Consider the following 21,756-nt stretch of genomic DNA (forward strand, 5'->3'; position numbering starts at 1 on the left):
AAGTTGTCAAACTCGTTGGTGCTTATTTGCACAGCAATATTATCGTTCAGCTTGTCACCTGATGAATGTTTGCTCAGTGTTTACTCTCCTTATAGGTTGGCTTTGGTCTCAATCAGATGCTGAGTGAAATAATTGGTGCTTTAGCTGCTAAATGCTCCACATCAGCTAGCTCGGGGGCGCAGAAGAAGCTGCTTTCAGTGATGACTCCCTTTGGGTTCATCACTACCAGAGACTCCAGGCACATTACACCTGTCATTTCTTTCCCATTGCTGATGAAAAACATTGATTAGATCAAGTTTTAATTGTGCTGCTTGTAACACAGTGAGGGCTATGTAGCTTAGCCACCACCGAGTCTTAGACCCCCAATAGAAGAGACAGTCGTGTGGTCATCACAGCATCAAAGAAGTACTTAAATATTTGACAAGAACGTGCATAGGTGAAAAAATGTTGCTGTTACTTCCATGAGTGGAACTTTGTACCAGCAAAAAGTCCCACAGATGAGATTTTCTTGACCTCCACTGCACTTGTTGATATGTAAAAACTTGAAGAAAAAAACCCTAGAGGAAGTTAAATTCAAATCTGCAGGTTTTGTTTCAAGGTCAAAGCAGCTCCATCTCGCCATACGCTGACGTGGTTAAACTCCTGTGTAGCTCAGCTGTAACGGTCATGTACAATGCTTTTCGGCCGTTCTCATTCGCACTGGTAATGTGCACAAATCCTGACGTACTTCGAAAGATCCAGCGGAGCAACACAAGGATTTGTGTGACTCTTTCTGACTTAAAACTGGCTGTGAAAAGCCACGACTGAAGAAAACCAGGACCCCTGGGGGGCTCACTGAGCCTGTCTTCTCCGTGCAATGTAATATGCATGCCACACAGTCTCACCCAATCACGGAGGGCCCTGCAGCACTTCAAGCCCCATCACCATGGCAACCTGAATTCCCCTCCCCATCGTTCAGAGTGTTTCCTACATGGCTGTACACTTCTGTTCTGGCTGATATGCAGACACTATGAAGTGAAAATAAATCTCATCGTCCCCACTGAGACCTCGCTTAATGCACCAGTCCCTCGCCCCTCAACCTCCCCTCACCATCAGTCTTCCTCCACACTATACGTCCTGTCACCCCATAGCAAATGACGATTTGGCTTTCAGCCACAACCATCTGTCTGATGGGGAGGTGACTCAATATACACCAAAACTTCCATTGGGACAAAAAGTATGTTCTAACATCTTTTTAAGTGTTTTTGCTCAGGGACCGGAGCACCTGAATGATTAGCATGAAGCAGGTTTTGATCAGAAAGTGGGGCCCACAGGCTGACGCAGTCGTGTGGAGAAAATGCTGACTCTACGTTTTACATACTCAGCTATGAAACAGCTAATTCTGTGAAAATAAAGGTATGACAAGATGTGACCAAAACAATGGGGCAAACAGCAGAATTTTTCTCTAACAGTTTAACAGATTAAACAATTGGCGTCTGTTGTTTATTATCCACTATAACACCAGACTGTGACAACTGTAACGTTGCATTGTGTCGGATCAATATGAACAGTCCAAGGTACCAAAACCTTGTGGGAAGTTTTACCAGGAGAGTAAAGCTTGATAACAGCACACTAAAGTCAAGGTTACAGGACTAAAATGTTCTTTGATGGTTTAAATTTGGGCAAATGTGATTCATCCCTAAACCAGCAGAGACACTGAACAACAAAAACCGTCCATAACTCCACCTTTCTTGGGCTGAGGGCTGCTGTTGCCTGGGGTGGATGGCCTGACATCCGTCTTGGAGGAGGCATCTGTCTTGGTGGGGGTCTCTGTTCTGGGGCTGGAGTCTGTTTTAGGAGAGAGGTCTGTGATGGCCGAGTCGTCTGAAGTCAGAGGGTCCTTGTCCCCATTCTGGATGGACTGAGACTCGGTCTGCAGGGGCAGAGCTGGAAGACAAACAAACGAGATATGACAGGGAAAAACAGAATTTACACCTGATAGAAGTTTAGTCTAATTATCTGATACATCATAACATTAAATCATCCTGATAGTTGATGCGTATGGTTTTCTTTAAGCTGTCACCGATGCTGTTAGTCTTAGTGTGCAGTCGTCACGATGACGCTTCCATTAAATGCTGACTGTGACTTTATTTTCTCCGTCCATCAACTGCAAATCCTTTGCGACTTCATTAAGGTAACACTCTCACCTCATTGGAAATCACTAACATCTCTTTCACACACTCACATCAGGTGAGACGCCACACTTGCCCCCTCCCACACAGAAGGTTTTAATCCTGCAGAGAGGAAGCCTCTTGTCAACAGCGTTAAACACTCCAGCAGCAGGTGAGAAGACGCAAGCGTGGGAAAAAAAACCAACTCACTTTTCTTTTAAAGAATGTAGCTGCATCAACACATTTTCACAGTGAATGTTGGATGCAGAAGCTAAGACGCACATTGTCTTTTCCTTTAGGGAAAGAGGAAGAGGGAATGTTGTGTAAGTCTGCTTGCCTTCCTTAGAAAAAGAAGAAAGCTTACATAGTTATTATCATGGGGATGATTAATGATAATTTGCTTAATTGCCCCCATAGAGCCGCCCAAACTGATCTATAAAATCCCTCGATTTCACTGAGGGGACCCTCGTGCAAATTAGTCAGCAGGGCTGATGGTCATGGGAATCATTCATTGTTAAATCAGAGTCAGCAGGCAGTTTCTTTGTCAGATTGTTTTCTGAAGAATGTGACCGCGCCGCGTGCAGGTCATCTACACCCGGCTGAGATCCAGATGTGGTCAGCTGCTCAGCTTTGCTCAGTATTCAGTATGCACTTACACCTCCCATCTACATGCATTTTCCTCTTTTGGATAAGATATTCACATACACACCGTCCTTCCCATATGGTCTAGCGGTTAGGGTTCCTGGTTTTCACCCAGGCGGCCCGGGTTTGACTCCCGGTATGGGAATAACGTTTTGGGGGCAGCCTAGAGGTTGGAGAAGCAGCTTGTGATCAGAGGGTCACCAGTTTGATTCCCCCACTGGAAGGGCAGGAAAAATTTGGGTGTGGTGGAGGGATTAATGTGACAAATGCCCCCCCCTCCCCCCTCCATTAGCTGGCTGATGTGCCCTTGAGCAATGCACTCAACCCCCAATATGCTCCCTGGGCGCTTGATGCTGCCCACTGCTCCTGTGTGTGTTTCACTGCATGTAGTTTGCCGGGTGTTGCATGTGTGTGTTCAACTAAGGATGGGTCAAATGCAGAAGACAAATTCAGTGTGTTTATGTAAAAATATATATACTGTCAATAAAGTAATTCTTCTACACACTGTGTGATGATGACGGCGGGTGTAAAGCTGGTCTCAGTCCTTACTGTGGGTCAGGCTCTACAGACACTGTATGCTACACGTCACATAATACAATCTGATCGTCATTATTCTGTGTTTATGTCACTTCCGGGTTGCACACAGCATATAAACATCTGGGAATCTTGTACCCTTGTGGAACCTCCGATTTGACTTGGTTGCAGACTTTGATGTGTAAAGATGGTAGAGCAGCCCTTGAATCTATAGATCGATCAATAATACAAATAATCAGTGCTTGCAACCACATTTTCTATCAGACGTTTCATGTGGCCCGAAGCCTCTAGACGTCTGTATGAAAACTACAGTGAGCACAGCTAATCGCTCCACACAGATCCGCTCATGAGGCCAGACTTCCTGACCTCTCACCCTTGCAGAGGCAGAAAAAAGAGCCACGAAAACATCCTGTTTTAATCCCTGCCTTGACTTTGTATTCACACTTGGTCACCCTGCTGATACCGTCACAGTCAGACTTTAGCTTCTCAGCTGCTGCCTGTCCGGGTCTCTCCCTCCCTTTATCCCTCTCTGGTTGTCAAACTGGAGAAGTCGGTGACAAACTGAGCTGAGCTGCAATGACGCATAGAGGAGATGGAGGGGGGTGGTAGGGGGGCTGGAGCAGGAAGGAGAAGAAGGGACAATTTGTGCACTTCTACAAGGACATGTGGAGGGTGAGAAGAGAGATTTATACAGAAGGGAGAGCTAGAAGACAATGAGAGGGAGGAAAAATGGTGCGGCGGGCTGTTTTTATAATGACAGAGAGGAAAAAAAGTGGAGAGTAGGATTTGAACAGACAAAAAAAAGGAGGAGCGATAAAGACAGCAAGCTAAGGCCCAGAGCTGGAGAAATAATGAGACGGGTGCTCAGAGATAGTGAGGCAGGAAGGTGAGACGCTGCAGGATCGAGGCCAGCTCTCCACTCAGGTCCAAACGCTCACCGAACCACATAAATCACAGATTAACACTGGGCTCCTCTCCAGCTACTCGCACTGTACTTCAACATGGAGCCTGATGCACAGGTTGACCTACAGAATACTAATGGAGGAATAATAGGATGTCAGCTGGAGCCTCGAGAGTGTTTAGGTTAGAAAGCAACTGGCAGAAAAAAGATGCAGGATTATGTTGAAACAGGACGCCAGCGCTCCTACCTGATACTGAAAAAAGGATTAGGATTTGGCAAAAAGAGGATTGCAGTGCTCCTCCTTACTTGAGGAGATTACGTGTTCACTAAGTGTGGCTGACTTTTTTGAATTTGATCAGTTCACCAGACTTACATGGCTGTAAGAGGCACCAGGAGTCCAAATTAGGAGCCGTTAGGATCACTTGAATTCCTTGAATTTAAAATATTCTTAGGGAAGAAGAAGGAAAGAAGCTAAAAGACAAGTCCAACGTGTTAAAAAATAACACCATAACACTGTTAGAAACACGCATAAAACCCGACAAATCACATAGACGTTAACATACATGTTGCCTGTTACTTGATCATATTTTAGTTTCAATTTTATTTATGTTTATGAGGTGGTTTAAATGTTTTTCTGCCCTCTCTTTTTTAAGGTAAAAGTTAAGTTTAAGATACTCTAGGAAGTAAGGTTTTTGGTAGGCCGACAGCATCTTCATTTCTGTTTGTTATTACCAACGTAACGTGTGTTTAAACCATGTAGAACTGTGAAAAGCTGTACAGTAAAGACTACAGAACAAAGGAGGGTCACGGCAGAGGATGAGATCCCTCATATGACTCAGGGTTTGTGCTGAGTCGACTCTAACTAGTTATTACCATGAGCGTGACACGGGTGTGGCTGTTGTGTGTCTGTTTGCATCCGGGCCTAAACAGTACTGTAAGAGAGGAGTGATGAAAGGCTGTGTGTTGAAGACAAGACCACAGTGCAAACTTCTGAAGGTCCTCCTCTTACGAACGAAGAGATGAATTCACGAGCGATAAAACGCAGCCTTGATCAGTTCAATACGCTCACGGCCTTTGCTGCAACTTTCTTAGTCGATCTGGTACTTTGAACAGCTTTAGACAGACGCTGCGGAGGAACTAGAACTAACATCACTGAGCCGATCCTCTGACTCAGTACTGCTGCATAGTTTGACTTTAAATGGTGGACAAAGGAGACCAGAAATGACTCTCAAGACAATAGCGAACATGAACAGAACAACACCAATTTACTGTTTCAAAGTGTCTGATAAGGTTTCAGAGTCTAAAAATTAAAATCCTTGTATTTTTGCAAAACGTGATCATTATAATAGCAATTACAGGTATAAGTATAGATCAGAGGTTTTCAAACTGTGAGGCAGGCCCTCCCAGAAGGCTGTCGGAGAGTGAAGGGAAAGATATGAGGTGAAAAGATAGATAGATAGATAGATACTTTATTGATCCCGAGGGAAATTCAAGGAGGGGAGCATGATGGATTGTGATGGATTGTTTATAAATCAACCTTTAAGTTCCAGAAAAAAAGATGCTCCTCATAACTGCAGAACTGAGAATCATCAGTTTTCTTCAGCATCAAGGTAATCCAGTGGTAGTTGTATGTACATTGAAGGCTACACTGCAAACAGGAAGTCCAAGCAAGCCAATGAAACAAGGTACACAAGCACACAGCTGAATCCATGGCAACATTATACCTTCTGTTTATCACCGCCAAAGCCTTCAGGGACTGTGTTTTACACAAGATAGAGCACAATTGTGTCCCAAATTGAAGTACAGAAGCACAGCCAAATAAAGTCAGTGTTTTCAATGGTGTTCCTGTGACCACAACAGTCCAAACAGCCTTGCAGAAATACATGTTCAGCATCAAGCCAACAAGGACATCGTACAGCACGTGATCAGGCTCCGTTTAACACAGAAACACAAATTCAGCACGATGTTCACCCTTCATTCCCCCCACCCTCCGCTGCCTTCTCAGGTTTCTGTGCCACTGTGACAGACTCCAGGTTTATAAATAGCGTTAAGCACCATACTGAGAATGGCGGCCATAAAAGGGGCTGGCTTCTGTCGAGGCATCTTGGGACAGCACAGTGACTGCACGCTGCAGCATGTGGTTCACCAGATTTGCTGGACGAGCAGGGGAGGAGAACTTTGTTTGTGCGTGAGCCACACTGGCTGCTAAAATCCAAATCCATCTGGCATAAAAACTGTTTCAACCAATAATAGAACGAAACAGAGTGAAGGATGTCCAAATGAGAGTTGGTAATCTGCCAAACTGGGAGCCAAATTTTAGCCACATTAAATCTCATGCACAGCCGAAGTGATGAACTGGTCAAATCTGTCACACACCCCCTCTGAAAGGCACCTGAGAGCAGAGGTGACAGCCGAGGATTGTATGTGCATGTAAAACGGTCCCAGAAACGTGAGGAATCTTACAGATTCGTGTTTAAGTACAAAAAAAGTGGTGAGTTCATAAGAAGTGAGGCGTAGCCCTCACAAGGAAGGCGATGGAAACACGGGTGGTGTCAGAGTGGTAAGCAGGGCAGTAGGCCAACCAATCACAGATGAGCCTAAATGAGCTCAGTTTTTAGATGCAACAGCTCATCCAAAAAGTAAAGAAGAGGACCTTTAGCTGGTGTCACGGTGGTCTGATGATTAAGACGCATATCATATACTGTGACTCTGATGCTCCTGGTTCCTGGACATTTTTTGCATGTCATTCCCACTCTTTCTGCCCTCATTTCCTGTCACCTCTTTCCTGCCCACTTCCTAACAAAAGGCAGAATATTCATGACGGCTCGCTTCTATTCAAATGTCCCACTAAAGGTTTCTTTGCGTCTGTGCGGCCAGCTGTCAGCATCTGTACTGAGGCAGGATCGAGACTTGAGCAATGACGGAGTGACGGCGAGCCACTCTGACACCAAAAGTTTCGCTGGAAAAACTTCAGTCCACGCTGCAATATAATAGCAGATTTTACATTTTAGATCTGCTGCTTTGCTTAAGAAGTTTCTTTTGATTGTTGGTGCAGTAGCCTAAATAGGAAAGACGTTAAAAGTGCAGCATCTCTTTAATCAGCCAGAAGCCCATGCTGTGTGAAGCAGGTCAGCCTCTATTGTTTTGGAGTTATGCGCATAACTGAGCCAGTATGTGAACACATATGTGCATGTGTGCGTCTGTGTGTTTGTGTGTGTCTTTGTGACGAGTGGGACATGCTGGATCTGGGTCAGGCCAACCTCAGGAATCCCTGGCATCCACATTTTCCATGCATGTGCTTATACAGCAAGTATGTGTGTCTTTTGTACGCATCTGCAAGGTCTGCGTGTGCTGAGGAATCAAATGATTAAAATCATCCAAAAAGAGATTAAATACTGACTCCACTTCCACAAAAAGCACAAACTGAGATTAAATGACCCTAGGAATTTACAATATTACAATAACAAACAGACAGACATTCACACCCTTCTGCTGGGTGTTTTTGACTGCTTACACACTGTCAAAGAGCACACGTATCCTTGAAGGAAGCCTCCACCACCTCTTCCTCTATAGATAGAAAAAAACGGAAATGCTCTGAGGCAACAAGTATCCACGCCCCAGGGAAAAGCAGAGGAAGAACATTCCTGGGACACTGCTGCAACAACAGCCAAAACGCACGCCTCCAGCTTGGACGTCTGAGGAGCTTTAACCAGTAAGTGACTGCGAAATGTTCTACACCAATTCTACACCAATTTCCACCTCAACAACAGGAACAATAAATGGCATCTGTTCGCCCATCGCACTAAACTGAAAATCCACTTTCTAAGCTCCATCTCATGACAAACAGCAATAGAACTCAATGGAATAGAAGTCAATGGGCCCAAATTCAAGCATGCGTGACACAAAAAATGTCAGCCGCACCACCGCCTCTCAGGGCACAGGAAAACCTCAGGCCTCACGAACAAACGCCGCACGAACCTTTGAACCCCTCAGATTCCGCCAACACGCCATGAGAGGTCACCAGACCAACAGCTGTGCAGCAACAACAACAACAACACGCACAGCTACTAATCACCGTCAGCGGAGGAGGAGAAGAAATGTGGCTTCATGAAAGAAGAGAAACCTTCATTTTAAAGTTGGGTTTCAATTACAGACCGCTTGCTGTCAAAACTACTGCGTGTCAGCTGGTATGCCGCGTTGTCTCGATAAGCCCCGACACCCTGAGCTGTCAAATTTTCCATTATGGGCTTCATAATTTTTAACCATGTGTCTTCAATTTCACACTGAAATACACAACAAAAGGCTTCTCATTTCTAGACAGAAATGAGAGTTTAGTCAGCCGTCATAGATTTTATCAACTGTTGCCAGATTTGTTTCCAGACGACTTGATTTAAGTGAGGGACGCCCTGTAATGGGTCTTAAATATTTGCATATACTTGCCACATATATGATATGATGCTAAAAAGTGGAGGCTAAAGCTGGAAGTTTTAAAAAAAAAAAAGTCCAAAAGCATCATCCTTGAAAATAAAGGAGGGACATCATGTATTTCAGAGTGGAGCTGGTTAGCCCTGTTATTATGATCAGTATTATTTGACAAATAAATGACATGACAGTCTGAATCGTTCTACCGTAACTCTTGGATCATTTTGATGTTGTACTGGCTAGTTAGCTAGACATGCTACAACCATTTTCTCGTTACCTCAACCCTTCCTTTGTGCTCGAGCACAGGGCAAAAACAGGACAAGCTATTAAGGAGTATTTACAGACTACTACAGAGAGTCTGAATATGCAAGCTGAAAACAGGTTCAGACAAAACGACGAGGAGGGCAGGCAACAGGATGTTACTCCACTGCAAACAGGAGAGGCCTCCAGATGCTTTTAACCACAGAGAAGTGGGTTATCGAGTCACAAAGATATAAAACGAAGCCAAGCATGAATCATACATGGATCATCTATTATTCATTTTTTCCTCTCTCTCTATGCACCGGCTCAGGATTGAAACTAAAAATAAGGTCAAAGGTGATGCAGTGAGAAAAGAAAAGAGGGAAGATTTCTGAACCATTTTTAAACGGTTTTCAAATGCTGAGAAAAGCTTTTCTGCTGAGACGGAGAGGGAGGGGGGAGCTCAGGCGTGGTTTGTTGTGACTGAGGCTGTAGTCAGGGAGTTTCACTTCCACAGTCATGAGCTCAGCATTCGGTCATCTCCACAACATGGCAACGGTGAGCATGATGTAAATAAATACGAGTTACCACAAGGAGAAAAAACTGCGGCAAAATGGGATAAATTTAGCACCGGAGTATCGAAAAGTAATCAAAAACATAATGACAGCTGGCATTCAATTTGTCATCTTCTTTATCTTTGACCAGTTTCTTTTAAAGCTGTATCAATCAATATTTTTATATTAGCAATGGAACCACAGTACAAAACGGACAAAGTAATTTCTTTTATGAAATGAAAAAGGTCTTTCTTTGGATTTTTGGAAGTATTGACCAGTAGCGGAAAGGTTTTTCATGCCGACAAAACTCCGGCGTCATTTCAGCAGTAGAACAGGAAACTTTGAGACAAAACTCAACTCTGTATAGCACCACTGACAAAAACAGAAGTTACAAAAGGATTTGCCTAAACAGAAGTAGAGATAATGTCAAAGAAATAAGCAGCTACGTAAAACAGAGACGAGTGAAACAAAAGACAGAAATGAAAAGCAAACAGAGACAATGAGCCGCACTGCAACTTGTTTATTTGTCTCGCAAAGGCAGACCATCATCCTCCCTTAGGAGGACTTGTATATAGCTGTATATTGTACTGTGTTTACTGTACTTGTAAACTGTTAATTTATTACCTCTATATTTTTTTGTAACTGTTTTTGCACACTTTTCTGTTCTTGTGAGCTGCCACGACTGCAGGATCACTGCGGGATCAGTAAAGTTCATCTTATCTTATCTTATCAGACTCCTTCAGACGCTCCTGAACGCATCAGAGCCTGGAAGATAAAATAAGAACTTTATTGATCCCGCAGGAAATTGTTGAAAAGTGTTTCTGCCCGGTTTCGAACCAGGGACCTTTCGCGTGTGAGGCAAATGTGATAACCACTACACTACAGAAACGCACACAGATGTGGGTTTCACGTTTCCACAGAAAATCATAGGCTGAATTACATCTTGTCTTTTATCTTCCTTTAATAAACCAACTACTTACAACTTGAGTACACGAGGGCAGTCTCGTAACAGTTTCAACTAATATGTGGTTGTAACTAAAGCTTTGGTGTCAGTATTTGGTAAATACTAAGTCTTGATAGTCTTTCTGTAATGTAAACGTATAATCAAGAATATGGTGTGTGCACAGACCACAGAAGCTCTTGCTTTGGCCTCATAAAGTAGGGCATAACTGTGTCAGACTGGCTCATGTTGACCTGGCAGCACTGTGAGGTGTTTAATCTCAGCTGAGGTCTGGTTTCAGGGCTGCAGATTCAGACTGGACACGGCAGGTCAAGAAACGATGCTGCGACAGTCGGGAAAAATAAATCACTTCACATCCACCTCTATTAGAGTTGAATTCTTTCCTTAATTTTCTTAGGGAGGAGTGGATATTCAGCTATTAAGAGCAGTTTACAAACTAAACATCATGAGGAATCTGGGGGGAAAAGTAGGTCCCCTGACAGCTCGTACACTGAGGCTAGAGCAGGCGGGGCAATATATCAAGCTAATTTGGTTCATCTGAATTTTTGTTTTTGCAGGATGTGTAAAATGTCTGAATTGTGAGAATGAAGTTGTTACAACATACACAAAACGTAACAGATGACTGGCAGCTGCATCAGCTGTTGTTGAGTCACGACTAAACTGCAGCATATTATTTTGTGGAGGATTAAAAATAGAATAAAAGTTTGAATCATTCTGAAGACTGAAAAAACCTTTATTTTATATTATCATTATATACTGATATATAATGATATACTGTTTCCACCCAAACACATTTTTCATTGGAACATTATGAATTAATATCAGAAATGTTTGAAGTAATAACGTTAAAATGAAAGTGGAAACTAATAGCATAATCCTTATTTTTTCTGTATATTGTGAAAACTTAGTAAGTTACAAGTCTTGATGTTTTGGGCAACAGTTTTTCATTTTTAATGTGCTTTTTGAATCCAGTATTGGCAGCTTGACCTTCATTAGGCAAACACAAAACATCAAACCTGCAGTGAATTAATACTTTCCTTCATTTCTTAAATCACATGAAGATGAGAACTCAACACCTCTTTTCACTACGGCATCAACCCTGTAGTGTTTTGGTTCAAAAACATCAGATGTTCACTTATTTTGGAGAAAAAACACCAACACGCCGGAGGACAGTTAAGTTACAAGTTACTGTTGTTGATGTCAGACGGCCTCGACTTGATTTACTGCAGCTCTGACCATACGATGCATCAAATCTGGCAATCGAGAGGATATGTAATATCAACTCAGGGCCCTTTAGGCAGGACAACAACCTGACCAGCAGAAGCCAAAATGTAGCCTGCAGTCTGGTCGTCGTCTTCCAGTCCGGAGAAGAGCTTTCCGAGGATCGTTTCAGAGCACAAGCATAAGCACAGCGAGCTTCTAACAGGGTCACCACTGCTCTTGCGTGGGCAACGGAAGAAGCAGTGTGGCGTCAGTGCAGGAGACTGCAGAGGTAATCAATTGACTGGCGCAGCAGCAGCAGAAGCTGCATTTTGACTGGTGTAAGACTGCTCGTCTGCCGTTCGAAAACAGGCATCTGGAGAGCAGAAAAACACTCAGAGAGGTTTGAAAAGAGAGAAAAACAGAGAGAAAACATCTGACACACCACATGACAATGTCAGCCTTACACAAACTAAGATTTTCTTTGTATTGTGTTGGGGAACCACGAACCATGATCAGATTGTGTTTTCAGTAAAGATTTCTAATCATACATGTGTGTTTATTTATTATTATGGGTTCTGTTGTCCTGTCTCACACATTAAATGAGGCTACAGTCGTGCAGTCTGTTAGCAGGGAGCATCAGCCATCATCTTCACTCTAATATTAGAGCCTGTGGGTCCTGTGACTGAGACGTGGTGGTGAGTGACGTCTGTGTGTGTGTGTGTGTGTGTGTTTACTGCTCACACTGTGGGGACTTAAGGCCACAAAACAGAAGTACCCATAATGAAATGGATGAAGACTTGGTTTAAGGTTACGCTGAGGTTGGGTTTAGGGTTAGGAAAAAGTAATGGTTTTGGTTGAGTCTCCAGGAAATGAATGCAAGTCTATGTAATGTCCCCAGAAGTGATGGAAACACAAAGTGTGTCTGTGTGTTTGTGTGTGTTCACATATACTTCAAAGCAGGAGAGCAGGAGGACATGAGGACACATCTGTTAGTGATTCCCCTGAGGTTGTAGTGACTACAAAAACATGAGGTACATACTGCAAGGCAGCGTGGGTAACGGGGGCCAGGACAGGACAGGACAGGAACCAAACAGCTGAACGTTTGTGAAGCTAAAATAGCTAACACTGCATGCATATCACCACCTGCTGAATCAAAGAAGCTGCATTTGGTCATTCAGTGACAGCAATTTAACTTCATATTGCTGGCTTTGTTTATGGGCCATAATTCCATTTTTGGCCAATAGCCGATAAAATAAATTTTACTGTTACTGGACAGATATTTTTTTAGTTCAATATATACTCTGTTTCCTTGTAAAATACCAAAAAAGCAGGTTTATGTATCATCTCCTTCGAAGGAGACCTTAAAATGAGGTTCCCCCTGCAGCAAACACCGCAAGAAAAAGGCTCCTGTTTAACATCAAGGGTAAAATCAGCCGCATTAATGTTGATCAATTAAACTTTAACAGGCAGCTAACGCCGTAGGAAGGAAAATCTGAGTGAGCTGCAGAAAAAGAAAGAGAGACGGGTGTGCCTCTGGGTGCATTAGACAGGCCCTGAGGACACGATCAGTACTGTGGGTACTCACATCAAAGTGAATGCTCAGCTTGAATACTTAAGATACATTCAAGTGCAGAGCGGCACCCAGTTCATGTGACCGTTTCCCAGCAAAACCTCAAGCGCTCCTCTTGTGCTGATCAAAAATGTGGCTGTGCCAGTAAGCAGAGAAAAATGTCCATCACAACTTTTGTCCAATATGATGCTGTCAAATCAGTGTGGTATTTTTATGTGTGAAAAAGGGACAACAAAGTAGGAAGCATTAGGCAAATTACTTTAAGATTTAAGTTCATTTAAAATTTAATTGAATTATTAAGTTATGTATAGTATGTTATGTTCATGTACAGTTTGTAATATATTTTCACCTAGAAATGTGATTGGACATCTCTTACATTTGTTAGAGATGTAAAGGTGATTCGGTCAATCGAGTCATTGGAGTTAAAGTCAAAGCCTTAAGTCATCAGATTATTGACTCAAGTCCACACCTATACCCTGTTCGGTGATTTAGATCTGAATCAGTCACAGAAGCTTCGCCTAAACAATAATCAGGAAGTGATGTGTGTCGTCTTTCCTGGAGCGACTTCAGTAAACGAAGAGGAAATGGGAGGAAACACGAAGTTGGAAGGATTTGACATCAATGTGATGAGAAAAAAGCAAGACGGCTCACTCCTTAGACACTTCCATCATCAACCTCAGAAAACAAAAATATGCGCTAAAGTCTTAAAGTTGCTAGATTTACCTGCCCAGTGCGGGCGGGCAACCCTTAGGGTTGATCTCGGGTTAGCATCAAAAGCTGCAAAGAGCGCTACCAAACAATACTCAAACAAAAGTGAACATTTTCAAAGACAGTGCAAAAATATCACACATTTGGATTAACTGTGAAACGCGTGTGTGTATTGTTGAACCAGCAGTATAATCTGCCTCTGATTTCTCTTGTTACCCCACGTCCACATTAGCTCTAAAACAGTCACAGATGTGCAGGTGTTGCTACAATGACTCTAATCTATAAAATGTGATATGACAGCTCCTTTCATGACCACACTCTGCCTCACGCCGTTCCTAAACAGGATTATGCTTCAAACGGGATTATTAATAACCACACCTCCATTCATGACTTCAGCTTTTTTGAATGCCGGATATGAAAGGAAACATGACTAACGTGAGCATAAGCTCTTAGGAAGCTTCATCCTCTTTCTTCTGACTCGGCAGCAAAATGGAGCATTTCCTCTCTTTTCCTGTGCAAGTGAGCGGTTAGTGTCATGGCTGTGATTTATAGCATCTGGTCACAGAGATTGCTGACGTGGACTGTGGGGGCCTGAAAGCTCTGGTCTGCTTTGTCTCCTCCTCCTCCTCCTCCTTTCTTCTTCTTCTTCGAGGATCCACTCAAACCACAACAACCTGCCTGGGCATCGACTCCCCGGCCAGTTTCTCAGAGTCATTGTAGCTGATCCCCGTCCTCACCCGCATGTGCAACCATTCAAGCCCCCAGGCCACAAACGAGTCACAGTTGGCAGAGCTGTGAGAACCTGAACCCCGTCTGACTGCAGGAGCTTTGTCTTTTGGCCTTTCAGTTTTGCCCTCAGATGCTAACACAAACAGTATTAAAAACTAACACAAAAATTAGGATTAAATAATCCAACGCGATTCAGCGATTAGTCGTTCAAGAGACAATTAATCGGCAAGTAACAATTCACAACAAACAAACAATTCCAAATTGACTGTATTCAAAGCCCGCTTTAGTTAGCACTGGTGCGTCTGTCATTAGTGGCATTTACCACAAAAAATTATTTAACAATTTTTGAAACAAGAAGTCCCTGATTTTATACAGAAGAACATTTTTGAAAATCGAAACGAAAATAGGACTTGCTGACAGATTATATAAGATGCACTGTAGTTAGCTAGCTAGCTAAGGTTTTATACAGTCTACTTCTGGTCCGGTTAGTAAGCTGTTTAGCTGGACACGCTAACACTGGCAGCTTCTGTTACAGCAGACTGTTTAATACATTCTTTATATTTTTGCTCCTCAAAATCTTTAGTCATTCGGATTCACTTGCTGTACTAAACTTGCCCTTCATTGAGAATGCGATACGATAAGCTTTTGTTGGCACCAATGCCATTATCGACTCTGCTTATCGCTCCAGTTCTTCATTGATTCCCGCATTAATTATCCCCTAACAAATGTTCTATTATCTTATCTTTCTGACTCAGAACACTTTCTTCTGAAGACTTTCTTCACTGATATTCCCTGCCTCCACAGCAAACATTACAGGGTTTTGATGGCCGAGATGAGGTGGCTGTAGCCTGAGAGCTAGCTGTAGCAACGCTCCATCTGTCATTATCTAAAATGGGTGAAATCAGAGGATATCTACACCTTTCATTTTCCTTTAGCTTTTCTTAACAAAAGAAAACATTTTTGCTTAAGCCTGTCTGCGTGGCGCTAATGTTCTTAACCCAGGATATTTACAAGGTATGTAATTCAGCTTTATTTACTGTCTGGAAACCACAAGCCAAGGTTACTTCTGTTCTGGGTTTAATGGCGGAGGATGACTTATGGTAGCGGTAAATCAAAAGTTCTCTAGGCCTTAATCTGCATTTCCAGCCTGGCTGTGATGCCAAACGTGTGCCAAGAACATAACGTCAGCATGACTGGGGAAGCTAGCTGGGCCAAAGGGAGTCCACGTCTCACGATTACTTCCACAGAGGAGCATTTATCTCCACAACGAGACTCTGACTGCAAGCCAACAGGAAAAGTTGGCACAATGGACACTACAGGTATCAGGAAAGTTTTCTGCTGGGATGGAGCGGTGATTTATGCAAATTCGACTCCTTTGGAAACAAGCGCAGAGAGGTTTCTGTCTGGATCACACAAAAGGTGAATTGTTTCAGTGAGGGTGCCACTCCTATTGTGGAAGGCAAACACACATTTTAGAACGTGTCATGTCTTGGAGAGGCTTGGTCTGACGCCAGCCCCCGCAGAGAAAGTTAGAAAGGAAGCTGCTGGCTATGTTTCCTCAAAAACAAACTCCAGTCTTTTCTGCTGTGGAGCATCGACTCAACATTCAGGAAAAACACCCAGATTAAGTGGTGTAACGTCGCTGGCTGACTGCTTTCTGTGAGGGATGACAGCATTTGGATCCGGATGGTCTACGTGCACTTGGGCTAAAGTTTTCTTGTTTTTGTTTCTTTTAGACAAGAATGAGACTCGCACCTCTCAGAAAGGAGTCAGAGAGTCAGAGAGAAAGAATGTTTCTGTTTATCGAACACCCCTGCCTTTTTCGGCGTCTAGCATTCCTGATAACGTCACATGTTGATCAACCCTGTTGCATGCTGGGGCTCTCTGTAGAGGGCCTGTGACCAAAACAGTCTTTGTTTCTCCCATCTTAAATCAATCACTTATCAGTGGGTGGGTGAATCCGCTCCAGAACAACACGACATTGTTGTGTATTTCAAGAGACACGTCTTTAAAAGCAAAGAACACACCTATATAACACAAATCTCCCATGATGAAGCTGCATTTCTAGCCTACGCCTCAGAAAAACCTAAATTTAACAGAAAACAAACAAACCTGAGGGGTTCCTATCAAGATGTTTACTTTATGTGATGTGTTTATGTTAAGATAAATTACAGTTACTCTGCCCAAAATACTGACAACAGCACTGACTGCTATCTGTCAGGCTGTGGTTGCTATTCTTCATCTTGCAACAGCGATTGCACATATAGACTCCCACACATGCATCAAGCGAGCACCATGACAGCCGTCGTGGTGGTAAAAAGCTGCAGCGGACGTTCCTCCCTCCATCCAATGCTCTCCACATCAAGTGGAAACGGAGGGAGGGGGGCTGCCAATGAACAGAATGTCACCTTCTACCCAGCACACAGGTCAAAAGGAGGTGTGTGACGGAGGTGATGGCAGCATCGAGGAGGCTGGTCTTCTGTTTTTTATATCTTAATGTGCATGGCTTTATTATGCCTTTATAATTGTGTCATGCAAAAATCACTTTGACAACCAGATCCTCAGATCTTTATTGTCTACAGAAATTCACAAATATCTGCTCCACAATGCTGGAGAAACTCAGCATGCGGAGAAAACACTAAATTATAATTACCGCAGAGTGCAAGAGGAAATGTGACTCCCTAATATCAGCTTACTTGTGCATAATTATAAGGATTTCACAGAATTAAATCTGGGCTACGAGAGCAGCTAGAAAGAAGCCGAGCAGCGTTAGATCCAGATGTCAAACCTCTGGATCAGCCAGCGTCTGCGCTGCTGAGGTGCTCTTGAGCAAGACACTGACACCCATCACCAGAGGCAGATAAAAGAGCAGCTTTCCTGCGGCTGTGTGCTTGGTTTGGGGCAGAGAGATCTCTCTGTGTGTGTCTTCAGCTGCAGCAGTTCGTCCGACTGTATAAAAAGCCATTTTTCACTCTGTGCGCCACTGACGTGTTTGGTAATGGAAACCACAGCTCAGTGCAGCATTTTCCAGGATCTCTGCTGGTTCGTTCCCCTGCTTGTTAGAGATGCAGATGGTGTGGAGGAATTACAACAGGCTGTCAGGGCGGACAAACACCTTTTTTTTAAAGGTTTCAGTATGTGAAACCTGATGTGTTGCATCGCTGCAGCTGTTGAATCTAAGACGCGTTTCAGAAACAAGGCTGACGTACACAGGAAAACAGACACACTTGATTGACAGGATGAAAAGGAAAATAAAAAGGAGATAACGTAATTTATAACTCCCACCACGTTCCTGCTCTACAGTAACCATTTTCGTGATCGATTTTTGTGTACACTAAGATACTCACATTTGTCTGCTAACGTCAGCTTCTCCTCGAAATTATGTCCAAGGTCTTTATAATCCATTGTGTCCATTCAGGCGGATGGCAGTCCCTTTGCAGTTGCTGTCATTCCTCAGAGTCCCACAAGTACAGGAGATAAAACTCCCGGTACAGATCGCCCAAACACGCCCTTGGTAAATCCAACCAAAAAATAACGTGAGAGTAAAACAGGATCCGACTGGGGGGGACTGGGGTTGTTTAGTTATATTATATAAACATATAAGGTTGAATTCTAAGAAAACTTGTTGAAATGTCTTGTCGAAATTAGAGACTCAGCCCAGTCCAGCGGGTCTTGAGGGGAAAATCTACAGTGCGGGAATAAAAAAAGCTTCAGGGAGTCCAGTGAGCCGCAGAACTGGAATCAATTTACACAGAATGAGAGAACTACGTCCGGTCAAAAATTTTCAGAATAAAATTAATTTGTTCCGTTTTATAGGTTGTCCAGGAGTTCACTCAACTGGAGCTGTCAACACATGTCCTAGAAGGCTGAGCTATATCCATGAAAACTGAGAAAATCATGCACTTACACTTACAAAAGCCACCTTTAGCAATAAGGACACAAATCTTTCACATTTTTCTGATTTTCAGACAGACAGAAAGTGAAAAACTATGGCATGGGATAATATTGCATACACCACAGCAAAATAAAATAAACTACTTTCAACATATGGGTGTAATAAGTAAATAATTTTAAAAAATCTTGGATGACAGTTTGAAAGGATACACAAACAGATTTCCAAAACTTTGTAGTTTTGTACAGAAGGTCTGACAACAGATATTTTGGAGAAGAAAGAAATTATACGTGTATGGTACCAAACATAAATGTTTCTCTTTAATGTATTTTACCAGATTTAGCTTAAAGGGAATTTTGGTCTGCAGTCATAATCAGAACCTCCAAGGAATGGTAGACACTACACATAATACACTGACAGGATGGGACACAAAATACAAAAGTCTTAGTATTAGATAGTTAATACTTATTTTCATGCTCAAAATACAACAATTGTCTCCTCTTGGCAAAATAAAGTTTCTAGTGCTACTGTTGACAGTAGGCTAATATTATTCACCGAAATTTTTTAAATAAAAATTACATACAGTAAGCGTGATATTTCTGGTGTCACACACAGCTTTGGTTCAAATTTTAAACAACTACGTTTTATTCTGAAGGCAACATTTCTTAGTTTCCGTCTATAGCCTCTTTCCTTCTTCTTGCTAGTTTGACTCCGCCGAACCAGACGAAAAACCGCATGCCGGTCAACTGGACTGTACCAACCGTACGTGAGGGAAGAAAAAAAATTACCCATCAAACATCAGGCCAAATAATCTATCTGAAATGTATTCAAAACGTGAAACAATGTGTTTCATTCGCCGTTAGGCCTCTGTGATCGGTTTTAGTCACAGTCACAAAAGTATCCTCTTAACTCTGAATGGTTTGATCCATCAGATGATTTCCAGCAGCTGAAATCAGCCCTGCTGCCTGGAACAGGATGAACGACAGCGTATGAAACGGACAGCATGTGTAGTTACAGCAATTAGGCATCCGTGCATCAACAGTTTGTAATAATAAAGTAGTTTTCTTTACTTCAACTACAACATATCCATTCTGAAAACGACTTGATATTATAATACGATATATAGATTATAGATGCAATACGCTATTTTCACAGGAAAATATCTCACTGGAATACTAAAAAGCAAAGGCAGGAGCCTTAAAATGTATCAATAAACTACTGGATAGACCAGTGATGTTGCGCACTCTGAAGACAGAGCATGATATCTTTGGGATGCACTGCAGTTACTACAACTATAAAGTCTAGGAAAAATGCTCCACACTGGATACTTAAATTGTGATTCTTGTGTATAAAAAGGTGACAATTGACATGACCTTCATGCCACTGCAGGAGCCAGTGGAGGTCAGTCTTCCAGATGAACATCTGCTGCCACATCTTATCTGATATGGACGTCAAGGAGACAAAACTCAATCCGGTTTGAAATGTATATCCAAATTATAATAGAAGTTATCTCAGGGTACTATATATAAAGTGCAAATCTTGAGCACACTCTTTATAATATTATATATATATATTATAATATTACATCCTCTCTCATGAGCAGGAAGCGCCTTCTGCAGGGTTGAGGAGGAGTGTCATTCATTTTTTAAAAGAGGTATTTTATAAATAGACCAACCAGAATCACACCATCCATGCTTTTTTGGTCATTTAAATAAAAAAAATTCTGATTAATTATAGATGAGGTCATCTGCGTTCACCATTGATGAGTCTGCAGGACATAAAGGATGGCAGTGAGTACTTAAAAAACATTTAGACAAAAAAAACCCTGAACGCTCATTTTCAGACTCTTTGGAGCATGATAGATAATTTAACATGATTATGTGTTAGTGCTATACTAAATGCTACAAGGCCAAATGTATGTGGGTGTTACCAGAGATAAAATATGTATGACCCACTTAGCTTGGTGAAGACACTGAAGAAGATTTCAGGACTCAAAACACTTGGGGTTGCAGCTGGTGTTAAAGACTACTCATCATCCAGATCATTCACTGTGGTTGGTTCATTTCTTTTAGATCCAAAACATATTCTTAAAAAAAACAACAACAAAACTTAAGCTTACTTTTGGCTAGGCAATTAATATATTGGGTTTTTTTAGTATCGCTTTAAATGCAGTACATGGAGGCTAACAATAGCCTGTGATGTGATGAAACTCTGCTAATCAATCCTCTGGCTGCTCTTACAACACATCAGAATTCCTTTATTAATCCCTGGAGGGAAATTCTTGAAAAGGGGAGGAGAAACAGCCCCGTCAGGGCTAATGGAGTTGGACCTGAACTGTTGGTGCCTGTTGGGGAGCGTGCAACACCGTTGTTGAGCTTGGAGCCTCCAGTAAACAATGATTTGTTGATGCAGTAATGTGATTTGAAAATGCACAGGGAGGAAATATAATACAGCAGTCAGGGAAAGGTGGGCAGCACTCAATAAACCTTGCATATGTCGTTCATCTGCAGGAACTCTGTCTGGTGGAAAGGAGGGATGGATGGAGTATTTGCTTCTGCCCTTCCATGTGAGTTACCTCCATATATTGAGTTGCAAAAAAATCATATGTCAGACAGATTGAGCTCAGTAACACTGATTTATCCATCTATCCCATCACACGCACACATGTGATAGCAAAGATAGGATGTGGAGTGTAGTTACTTTTTCAACACTGTAACCACAAAATAAATGAATGAGCTAATTCATCAAATCGCATCTTGATTAGTAAAAGGATTCTTTGTTTATATTTAAACACCGATGGCAGTGAAATGACAAACAAACTACAGCTAATCCTATAAGCTTCCCTCAGGTCTCATCAACCATCTACTAAACAGTATCTGTTCACAGCCACACTCTGTATGAGGAAACATGTTAATGTTAATTAAAACAACATATTAGGGCCATTAGTTAATGGAAAAAAAATACAGAGCTGAGGAGAGGTGTGACTGACAAAAAGTCTTGAATATTCTGTGTGATTAAAGTAAGGTAAATTTTTGACACAGTAAATCGGCAGAAAAAAACAAAACAAAACAAGATGATGTCCAAACAGGATAGAGAAACCCTCAAATGCTTTTCCATGCTTTGCTAATATCCTCGCACCTTCATGTTCTGACTCTCAAGGACTCCATAAATACACCATGTGTCTGTAAACCTTTTATGCCTCCAGACGACGCATGACATTACAGCAGAACTAATTGTGCCCGCAGTCCAC

The 21,756-nt window shown here is 42.3% G+C and overlaps 1 protein-coding gene and 2 non-coding genes across 12 annotated transcripts in view; 1 reads left to right on the forward strand and 2 right to left on the reverse strand.

The window, feature by feature from the left end:
* LOC124074292 (MAP7 domain-containing protein 1-like) overlaps positions 1 to 18,349 on the reverse strand; it is a 34,728-nt gene extending 16,379 nt beyond the window's left edge. For 5 of the 10 annotated variants that reach the window (XM_046417030.1, XM_046417028.1, XM_046417034.1 and 2 more), the window contains exons 1-2: positions 17,962 to 18,348; positions 1,726 to 1,926 (exon numbers count right to left, since the gene is read on the reverse strand). In XM_046417030.1, the coding sequence (XP_046272986.1) occupies positions 1,726 to 1,926; positions 17,962 to 18,028 (268 nt within the window). In that variant the 5' untranslated portion in view covers positions 18,029 to 18,348. Of the gene's footprint in view, positions 1 to 1,725; positions 1,927 to 17,961 lie in introns of all 10 variants that reach the window. The other 5 variants (XM_046417027.1, XM_046417029.1, XM_046417026.1 and 2 more) reach the window with 2 other exon arrangements.
* Positions 2,866 to 2,937, forward strand: trnae-uuc. Its single transcript has one exon. It is a non-coding gene; the product is annotated as a tRNA-Glu (tRNA).
* Positions 10,260 to 10,332, reverse strand: trnav-cac. The gene has a single exon. It is a non-coding gene; the product is annotated as a tRNA-Val (tRNA).
* Positions 18,350 to 21,756: the final 3,407 nt, after the last annotated feature.

This window comes from Scatophagus argus, chromosome 17 (genome assembly GCF_020382885.2).
Source record: "Scatophagus argus isolate fScaArg1 chromosome 17, fScaArg1.pri, whole genome shotgun sequence".
Taxonomy (NCBI): domain Eukaryota; kingdom Metazoa; phylum Chordata; class Actinopteri; family Scatophagidae; genus Scatophagus; species Scatophagus argus.